Consider the following 11,388-nt stretch of genomic DNA (forward strand, 5'->3'; position numbering starts at 1 on the left):
CCGGGCCGAGGAACTACCTCGTCAACCGACGGAACTTCTCCGGTCTCTATCTGTTCTGCACCTCCCATTGCCGGAGGTGGCCCTTCAACTACCGGAAAATCTATCAGAAGAGCATCGTGGGAAGAACTGCCTGCCATTGTTGATCTACTAAAGAGAAAGGGATAGAATTCGGTGGGCAAGGCAAAGGTTATCACAATCAAAGGAAAGAAAGGAGAAGATGAATTAGCAGAATGAAAAAGTTTCCTCAGAATCTCTCTCAGATGAACAATGAAGATATGAGAAATGAATGCCTCAACCCACCTTTATAGGCAACATAAATGGCTTTCGCGAAACCCAATAGCCATCATTAACTGCACGACCAACCATAAAACGGTTCGGTTCTGCCGAAGCAGGCGTTATTATGACAAGCTCTGCAAAGCGGCTTCTCAGCCATCCGCCAACGTCCCGCCGTCAGAATAATCGCAACGGCCTGCGAACGCTGAAAAAATGTGCCGTACGCCTTCAAAATTCTGGACGTGACCAAGTACGCACCCGGTGCATACTCATTCCCCACAGCCATCCCCATTATATGAAAGGCTACGGCCATCTCTAATGTATGAAAGGCTCTCCAATATATGAAAGGCTACGGCCATCCCCAATATATGAAAGGCTACGGCCATCTCTAATATATGAAAGGCTACGGCCATCCCCAATATATGAAAGGCTACGGCCATCTCCAACGTGTAAACGGCTAAGGCCACCGTCGTCAATAAGTCGACCCCCTTATTCGAGTTTTTTTCAAATCACAATCGATGAAGTCCGCTCATCGAGCTCGGCCAAACACGACCTCAATAAGCGGAGGGACTAACTGTATGGGTCAGAATCCGATCTCACGGTAATAAACGGAGTTAATCTCGTCTTGAGCTAATCCATAATTAATAAGTGGTATGGCCACTTATTCATAACAGGATTCGACTCTTGTCCGATTTAATCTACGAGGGCACGGCCCATTCATTCCCCCATGGGGACGGAACCTCAGCGTGGCCACGGCCATTTATTGCCAGCTCACGAAGCTCACACCTATAAATACTAAGAGCGGAAGCCCTAGAAAGGGGGCTGCTTCTTCACCACTATTCACAAGAGAGAGAGAGAGAAGAGAAAAATATACCCATCTTATGGGAAGAGAAAACACCATTGTAAGGCTCTGAACCTCTTCATGGAGAGGCAGACCAAACCAATATTGTCAATAAAAGCTGTTAAGATTTCTTCTCCTAACCTTGAGTATTTATTTTCATGTTCTTTGCTTGGTCCAATGGATTATTACGATTTGCTATGATTTTCCCGTAACTTATTTATATTGTTTTGCACTCATAAAGCACAAGATAACTTTTGAGCAAACACACCATATTAGAAAGACCAGCTTTGGAGTATGTAAACTATCACGATTCTGGCAGATATTTTATGTCATTAGATTAAATTTGAGGTTCCACGAGAAACACATAATATATCGAAAGAAATGATATTCTTAGTGACACACATGCATGTGAATATCCGAACAACTAACTCGCAGATATATAGGTCCTTAAACCAAAAAGTATGATCTCAGAAGTGCACAAAGCTAGTTGGTCCAAATTTTACAATATGAGCAAATAACACCTACATTTATTCATATATCACCATATTAGAAAGGATAGCTTTGGATTATGTAGACTATCACGATTCTGGTAGATTTGCGTATGTCATTAGATTAAACTTGAGGTTCCAAAGAAACACATAATATATCGAAAGATATGATATTCTCTTCTCATTAATTAACAACAAAGTGACGCTTATGCATGTGAATATCCAAACTACTAAGTTGCGGATATAGAGGTCCAGAAACCAAAGACCACAACCTCAAAAGTGCATAAAGCTAAATGGTTCAAACGTTACAACGCGAGCGAATAACTTGTAAGTTAATTCATAATGTTCGCGATGCTGAGGTAGTTGTAGTTCAGCAAAATGAAAGTGCAATCTCACATCGTTACCATTACAAAGATTTTGAGCTTAAGTGTGTTTAACCAAAAAACTGAATATTTGGTTAAAGCTAGAAATTAAGAGAGAAATCGGGTTACTGATAATCAAGAAATGAGAGACTTTAAGAATGACAATAAAGTAATGAATAAGTTTATATTTCAGTATATTCATAATGATCTCCCCTACAGGTGTTGAGACCTTCTCCTTTTATAGTTAATTCTAAGAGAAAGTGTAATGCCTTTGTCTTAATGAGGCAATTATGAGCAATAAATGACATTAAAATAAACGTTACTCAATCATTCCTATTAAATACAAATTCTCTAACGTATTTGGCATTTAATGCTGAATTTGGACTCTTTTACGCTATCAGATTCATGTCTTCAATTCCTTCTGATCTTCGAGCTTTAAATGACTCGAACAGGTACGAGTCTCATTTCATTTGAATAATAGCTCGTGCCTTTAAGTATCTTCTCTCCCGCATTTGTTGTTGCTCGTGCCTCCTAACTGATTACCACGTTTTGACCATTTGACCAATCCACGTGTCATGACACGTCATCTTCAATATATAAATTCAGTTTTTTTTCCCAATACAAAGTGGTCATATGCTAATGGACATGACCATTGACATATTCAAGATGTAGGCGAGGTATGCATCCTCGAGCTTGTGAAATTGCAAATTAGATAAACAAAAAACTGAAAATTAGAAAGAAAACCCAAAATGAAACAATAAGAATGATTTCACTGCATCTAAGACTAAGTGACAGAGAGGAGAATTATCTAATTGAAAACATATGCCAAAAGGAAAAGACAATTGTTTCTACAAGGAAAACGGTAATTCTGATTTGCTGAAAAGAGGGAGAATCATATGAGAAATATGCAAAAGCTTTATTTATACCTATTGCTTGCCGGTCTGTCTGGGCCTCTAGCCAATGCTGCTCAAATTGAATGTTGTATAAAGCTTCCTCTAGTTTCCCAATGTGCTCAAACAACGGCTTGAAATGCTCTGCAGCGTCATACTAAAATGTAAGATCTCACGGACAATTCAAGCTTCTAATGAAACTTAACATCAATGTCAACACAAATTTGATAAAAGCAAAACAACAAAGCTAGAATTTCAAACCACACTTGCATTATTAACACTTCAGAATCATAGAATAATTAATCTGATGACTACTATAAGTCTATAACCCCTTTTATACCTAAAACACAGGCTAATTTTTTTAATTAAATCAACGAAAAATCACAAAAACAAGAACGTAAACAGAAAATTACATAAGTATACAGACTAATGAAGAGAGAGAAAAAAAAACACAAACAAAGAGAGAATTGAGTAACATATACCACAAGATCAACACCCTCTTCACTGTAATGCCAAGAACCTTCTGATTTGATAACAACAAACGAAAAATGAACGGTCTCTCCCATTTCAACCTTATGGGAAAAACATTCTTCTCTGTCTATCACAAATCTAATCCCTAAAGCCCCTCTGGATCTCCATGCCACTGTACTTGTTGTATTCGACCCGTATCCGAAGACCCGTTTTATTTATTTATTTTATTTTGAAAATCCCATAATTTTGGAAATTGGGAAGTCTAACTGGTTGAGAATGAGTTCACACTTCACACTCTTCTTCTTATGACTAGCAAGATGCCACTCATTTTTGTATTTAAATCCGCTATGTCGGTTCTGATATGGTGATAAATTTATGCCTTTGAGGGCTATTTGCAACCGATTCATTTTGGTAAAATTGACAGAAGCGGACCCAGGATTCGAGCATGACGGGGGCACCACTATATGCTAATCACTAACGATAAAATTCGGCGTGCAACTCTTTGAAACTTAATGATTATGATGACTTATCATCCAAGTATTAACAAAAAGAAGTTCTAAAGAAAAAGAAAGCACTAAACGGGGGGAGAGAGAGTTCTTCGCAAAAGGGCGTTCAAACTTAAAATTATCAAAGACTTACTAAAGAAATTAAGATTGATAGTATGTTAATACTAAAAGAATTTTGAAGAAGAGTCTCAAACTCTTAGTTTCCATTGCCAATTCAAAGTGATTATTAAAGAAGATTGTGGGAGTGTATTTTTCTATTTGTGGAGCGATAGGTTGCAATTTGAGGTTTTCAATTTTAAGGAAGGAATTTGCAAAGAAGAATAAAATTAGTTAAGTTGACAATTTTGTATTAGTACTAAACTATAATTGATTTTAAAAAAAAGAAGAAGATAAAAGTAAAAAATAAAGTAATTTGCTATTAAATAAAAATTATATTGTATTCAAAGAACTAAAATAAAAACGAGGAGAAAAAATTGAGGAAAGCTTCGGGTGGTTTCGAATCCGTGTCACCACAGCGTAAGAGAGAATTTAAATGCCCAAAGCAACCACTTTTTCCATCCGTCACTTACCATTAAAATATTTCAGGGGTCCAGTACAGATATTTTTGCGGAGGCTAAGGTGACCCCTCAACCACCAACGTAGGTCCGTCAGATTGTAAATGACTCGACTACAGGAGACCTTGGTTTACACAGCAAGGTGTGGTACCATTTGTTGGTAAGAACGCCTCCTCGGCTATATGCAAAGAGCTGCAGCCACACTCATTTTCCATTTTGATAACTGAAAAAGCAACTTTATTCAATAGTACCCCGAGTGCAAGTGATTACATTGAAAAGTTTGTACAGGTATTCTGATTACGTAGATTATATAATTTACCCTGTAAACCTAGGTATTCTGAATATCCCTTTTTAGTCGTAAGCTTTAATTATCTTCTGCACTAATAGTTAAAATGTTGACTGGGAGAATGGGATTGAGTTTGCTGTCAAAAGAAAAACAGGTATATGCAGTCTCTGAACTATAATGCACAGGACATCAACGCTGTTTTATTGTGGATGGTTGCTTAAGTTCAGATTCTATAGGTAAGCAGAAATAGAGCTATATAGTACTTACACATATCCAGCTATCAGGAAATTTTGAAGCTCATATACAGTGAAATATTTCCAAGTCTCGCCAAGTATTAGAAAAGAAACATGTACAATTCCTACTAAATTATGTGGTCCTAAACAACCAAGTTTTGTTGTTTACGTTTAACTAAAGTGTTACTAATCATAGCCATATATATCTCCTATATTATCTTGTATCTAGGAAAACTTGAAATGCCACATTGATTCTTTTCTCAACTTAAAAGTAGAGATTAAGAGGACATATAATTCTTCTTTCACATAGTTCGAAACTGGATGGATAATGAGAAGAGAGAGTAGCTATTTTGATTACTTCCTTGACAAGTTCATTAGAATTGAGGACAACAATTGTATTGACGCAGTTTTGATGGAGTAGATTGGCACACACTAAGCTTTCAATATTTTTTCAAGTTAAAACCCATATTGTTAATGGATTCAGTGTGAAATCTTGAAGGTTGCACCATCAAATATAAATTATGATTCCGACTCTGGCAATTTGTTACATGACTTTGTTATAAACTATTAAGAATGGGAAGCTGTGGAGGCAGAAAAAAGGAATGGACTTGTTAAATATCAAACAAGCTTGACTCTGTACTGTGTTGCTTTGCTTACTTTAAATCACATCTAAAAAATTTAAAACCATTGGCACGTTTAAAAGCCAAACTTGTGTTTTAATGACTGGTTCTTTTTTTTGCTTTCTTATTCTACTCTTCTTTTCTTGTATCTATTGAATACTAAAAACATACTGTTTGTGCACTATTCATTCATTTCCAAATAACCTATCTGTAGTAAAATGGGTCACAATACCTTGTCCTAGGATACCTTTGATTAGTTCCTATCATCCATGGATAATCAATTGACATAGCTTCTTTGCCATTCATAGTTATTTCTACCTGAAAGAACGTAAGGAAGGAGTTGAAATTACCAAAGCTGAATGTAGAAATAAGCATATTTACATTATATATCGTAAACTAACTGAGCCAAATGATTTTCCACATTATAGTAGAGTAGCTAAACAGCTAACAAGATATTGAAATAAGAAATTCAGAGTTGAAAAATGAACAGGAGAAGCAATTTTGCTACCAAAGTTATTGGGCCAAGAAATGGAGCTATGGACTCGTCTTAGAATACAGAATATTTTGCAATTAAGAGAGAGATGATGTAAGTTTATTTTCGGGTAGCTTGTCTAAAAAGAGTTCAAAGAAGTTACATCAAAATCGAAGAATGAACTTTAGTATATACACTGCAAATGTGATAATTTGGGAAAAATAGATACTCCTTGTAAATCAGAAATATTCTATTTCATCCAGCTGGTTTGCCAACAAAAGCACTACTTTACTGCTAGTGTCAGAAGAAACCAATGCAAGCAGTTAGGTAAATTCGTACTAAAGTTATCAATATTATTGGATAAGAGAAATCCAAGAATGTTACATTTACCTTGTAGTAATACCAAGCATACAATTCAGGATCCTAGCCCAAGCGTAGCATAGCCCACGGTACATCCTAGTTGTATAAAGTAAGGGTGTAATGTGGGCCGGGGTGGGCCCGGGACCGGCTGACACCGCGGGCCAAACGGGCCTAACGGTCCCGGTCTCTAATGGTGCATAAGCCCGTAGCGGGCCGGTCCAACCCAAATAGCCCGTGAGCCCGGGACCGGCAAGCGAGCCTGGACCGGTTCAATCGGGCCCAACGTGCCCCAACGGCTATTTTTTTTTAAATTTTTTTTCCATGGAAGGTATATGCATGGTCAAATGCACTGCAACAAACTCCACTCCAAAGAACAAATGTAGCATGTGAAGCTGCAAATCAGTTTCTGCTTTATTCTCCTCGAAAGTTGAATAAAGAAGTTAAAATACAACAGTGAAGAAAGAAGAGGAATTGGATCTTTGGATAGGGAACCCCCAGGTTACCAGTTATGTATTCAAAGATCTAATACCCCTTCTTTCAGGAATTATGTCTTCAAGATCCACAATATGAACAAAATTTTGCCAAAAATGTATATGATTAGTCACCAAAAGTAGTGCACAATCTGAACATTTAGAGACTAGCAGTACTTCGTTCATATTCTCGTCTGCTGCCTTGGAATTAGTTTTCTAAATATGTTATCTTGCTACTACTTGTTATCAGTACCCCTTTCATATTATCTGTTGCTATCTCCGATTTAGTTTTCTAATTATTGTTTTGCTATTACTTGCTACCAGGGCTTCTCTCACCTTCTTTAGCCGAGGGTCTATTGGAAACAATCTCTCTGCCCTTTCAGGATAGGGGTAAGGTTGCGTACACCCTACCCTCCCCAAACCCTACTTGTGGGACCACACTGGGTGATTGTTGTTGTTGTTATTGTTAAGTGTATCATGTTTTCTACCTCACCAATAAGTTGCGCCAATGCACATGAATAACATAATCGGTGAAAATTTTATTGTGACTAAAAATTCAAGGTCAAGCTTTTAAGCATACAATAATTTAACACCAACAGTTTAGTTGTTCGAAGCAAAAAACTCATTGGAGCAACAGATTTATGTGCATATCAACTTAACAGCCTACAGTAATAGTATTGTTTGACTTAAAAAGTTATCGAACAATTTTTAAGCAAATCAATCAATATACAAGGAGGGGTAAATCGTAATCGAAAATAATTGACTCTAGGATGATTTTTGCACTTTGATTCGTAATGAGAAGATGAACTGGGAAACAGAGAAATATGATGATATTAGAGAGGTGAGAGAGAGCAAGTCAGATAGAGAGAGATAGAAAGTATTATTGATAATCAATCCCCCCTTCTTTACACAACTGAGACCCCCCTTATATAGCGGAGGGGCTCTATTTTAACTGCCAAAAAGATAAAGATAAAATAAATGCTATAGAGGGACCGACGTGGTTGCGAGGTCGTCCTTTGTATTGTCCTTGAGTCATTCCTTCAGCCGGACTTGTGTATACGGTTGGTCGTGCTTACTTGGGGATGTGATCAGTCAAATTCGACCCCATACAGTTAGTCCCTCCGCTCGTCGGGGTCGCAGCGAGGTGCGTCCTCGATGGGCGGAATTAACACCTTCGTTTTGGGAGAGTTTGACCCTACCAAGGGAGTGTGATGTGACATATAGGAGGCAGTCATCATGACCGTCAGATCGCCAAAGCGTGACGCCTTTCCCCATATGATGTCAGCATCCGCATGCGTCATCATTACGCGTATTCTCGAGGTAGGAAATCGACAGCTCCGGCGCTTGGTTTCCCGCACTGGTTCGAATTCTGTCTCTTCGATTCTAGCGCTTCCCAATCCTTATAAATAGGGGAGGGGTTTAACTTGACCCAAACTTTTGATCATTTACAAATACATTCCATCTCCCGGTGTGATCCTTCTGATCGAGAACCTTCCTTCCCTGTGTTGTGCGTAACTCTTTTTTCATTGCAATCATGCCTAAACCTCGCCGTGGTAATGAGAGGATCCCGGCGGCTGTCCCGTCGAACGCGCCACCTCCTTCCGATGGCGGTGGGGAGGAGGAGGAAGAAGATATGAGTCCTCTTATCGTGGAAGCGCTGCTGCCACAACGCACCCTATCCCGGAGTGATTTTAGTAAGGATTCCCCAGTTCCGGTTCCGGAGTCTTCCAAGTCGTTGCAGATTCACTTGGATGACCTCCGTGTTAAGTACAGTATACCCGTACACGTAGAGATGATCCAGGCTGGAGAGGATCACGTGGACGTTCACAGGCCGGGGTATTGCGCTTTTTACGAGTATCCATTCTTGATTGGTTACAACCTTCCCCACTTTCCCTTGGCGGAGGAGTTTTGCCGGTTTTACAACGTCTGCCCGGCTCAACTTACGCCGTATACTCTGAAGGTGCTTCGGCTGCTGACTAAGTATGCGGAGTTGGCCGGGTGTGAAGTCACGGTCCATCACCTCCTGCAACTATTCAGCGCCTGCTATTTGAGGGGGACCATGGTACACCTACGAGGCCGTGGTACGAGGGGGTTAGTGGTCAAGACCGACGACCGAGCGAGTCGTGGGTTTTGGCGTAAATATTTTTTCGTTAGGACCGAGCACTTGGTCTCCAACCCCGTCGGTTTCCCGGAGAGGTGGAATTCAAAACGTAAGTGTCTCAATTCGTTACATTCTTTGTCGTTTGTGACCATCGCGATACTAAATTTTATACTGAAGCTATGGCTCATCCACCCCGGCCCGTTGCCAACCTCAGGAGATGGGTCGCCGGCCTGTTACCTCACGCGGAAGAGACCCGCACTTGGCCTGTCTTTATGCAGCGATATGGCCCCAAAGTCTCTTCAGGTAGATTTCCGGCTTTTGCCGTGTAGAGTTTGCTACTCCGCTTACTTACCCCCCCTATTTTTCTTATGGCGACAGGTCGAGGCGCCTAGAGGAAGAAGACGGCAGTCTCGGTTTCCAAACGAACCGATGTCGCTTCGGGTGCTCAAGACATATTGGTCGAGTATGTCCAAGGGGATCTTTCTCCAGCCCCTTTACAGGGGGCTATCTCTACGACCATGGTTATGTGGGAGCCGACATCGTTGTGGCCGGCTTCTCAATCCGCGGGTGAACCCTCCGATGGCGAGGAGTCGTCAGAGAGAAAACGGAGGAGGCTCGAGAAAGGCAAGGCGGTGGCGACTGAAGCCAGGGGGAGTGAGGTGCCTCGACCGATGCCCAGGCCTTCGTTCATAGCCGACGCCATTCTCTCGGGGAGGTCGGCTCAACAGAGGGGTGCCGTTCCAGGCGTCGGCTCCGCGCGTGCCGTCGAGGGAGGGTCATCGACCAACGTCGAGGAGCCTGGTGATGAAGAGTCGGGCTCCGACATTGCTCAGGGAGATGTCGACGAGTTCGTGGGTGGTCTTACCCACGTGGAGATGACGACGGATGGCTCCGACCGTCGTATTACTATTCCGGCGACTTACAATTTGCTGTTGAATAGTGAGCAGGCTGCTTCGGCCCTTACCCTATTGTGTGCTGCCCCCGAGAGCAAGGTGCTCAGTGCGGTGTGTGACGCGGAGCTGTCCCGTAGGGTGTCAGGCATGGCTTTGCAGGTATTCTTTATTCCCTTTCTCCCTTCCATATATCGCCAGATTGGCTTGAGATGTACTTACTTCCGCTTTTTCTCTTCTCTTACAGACCCTTGTCTTGGAGTGGAGAGGGGACGCCGCGAGCAGAAACGGACTGCCCTCTTCAAGAAGATGTTAAAGAAGTACCGGAGGTACTTGGTAAGTTAGGATTTTACCATGATTTATACCCCTACTTGCTATTGCTTTTGTACAAATTGCTACAAAATAGTCCTAAAATGCTTACAAGTTGTGCTTGATTGCAGGTTTGAGCGACAAGGTGACAAATGTCAAAGATCGGCTCAGAACGGAGTGAAACCTGCTCAAGTGTCAAAGGCCAAGTGAAGTTGAGGAACAGGAAGACCTAGCGCGGACCGCACTGATATGCCACGCGGCCGTGCTAGGAGATTCAGAGAATGGGTAATTTTTGTTGCAAGCCACGCGGCCGTGCTCCATTTCTGCGCGGTCCGCGCCAGTGAGATTCAGAGACCCACCAGTGAAGGCTAAAGGCCCACGGCCGTGCTACATATTAGTGCGGTCCGCGTGGATGAGAATCAGAGAGCTGGAGATTTGGCCAAGTCAAGCCACGCAGCCGCGCTGCTTTACTGCGCGGTCCGCGCCATCTTCCACCGCGGCCGCGCTACATATCTGCGCGGTCCGCGGTCCCCAACTTCAGAGACGAGATTCAGGAGTCCAAAGAGCTGACGCGACCGCGCTGACCCCGCAGGGGTATTTTTGTCCAAGTTTTTCAGCCACTATAAATAGATCCTTTTTCCATTTTTAGGTCAAGTTTTGTATCAGATATCAAGCCGCGCTCGTGAGAACTGAAGTTTTAGCCTATTTTGGCATTTTAGCTTTAATTTCTCAATAGATTCTTGTAGTTTCTCATCAGTAATTAATTATTATGTTTAATTCTTCTTCTAATTCTTCTGTTTCTTCTTTACTTATGTCTAGCTAAACCCATTAGCTAGGGTTGTGGCTCAACCCTAGTATGGGTAATTGATGGGTGTTGCCATCTAAGGTTAGGATGATATTGGGTGTTTGCTATTTGGGTTAATTTTAGGTTTTAATTAAGAATTGGNTTATTTTGGGATAGTGAGAGGGCGGTGTTTCGTTTCGGCGACATAGAAATGACACCGCTTTTGGAGGAAATTGGAGGGCTTGCGGGTTTAACTTGGGACAGTCCTGGGCTATTGGTACCAGAAAACCGTACTGGCAGGGGATTTCGAAAATGATGGGGTTGAAGAAGAATGTCGACTTAGTGTGCTTGAAGGAATCTTACATACCTTTCGAATACCTATATGAGAGGTATGGCCATAGCAAATCTTTCCGCACCTACCATGATGAGATCTCGCTCACTTCTCTGGGTCATATCCACCGCAGGGTATTTGTATTCA

At 41.4% G+C, this 11,388-nt stretch overlaps 1 protein-coding gene across 1 annotated transcript; it reads right to left on the minus strand.

Annotated features, from left to right (window-relative positions):
• Positions 1 to 2,523: 2,523 nt before the first annotated feature.
• LOC109220198 (transmembrane emp24 domain-containing protein p24beta2-like) lies at positions 2,524 to 3,537 on the minus strand (the record flags this gene model as incomplete). Its single annotated transcript, XM_019384662.1, has 2 exons — positions 2,524 to 3,011; positions 3,337 to 3,537. Coding segments are annotated over 2 exons (444 nt in total), but the record flags the coding sequence as incomplete, so codon positions are not given.
• Positions 3,538 to 11,388: the final 7,851 nt, after the last annotated feature.

This window comes from Nicotiana attenuata, unplaced genomic scaffold (genome assembly GCF_001879085.1).
Source record: "Nicotiana attenuata strain UT unplaced genomic scaffold, NIATTr2, whole genome shotgun sequence".
In the NCBI taxonomy this organism is placed as follows: Eukaryota; Viridiplantae; Streptophyta; class Magnoliopsida; order Solanales; family Solanaceae; genus Nicotiana; species Nicotiana attenuata.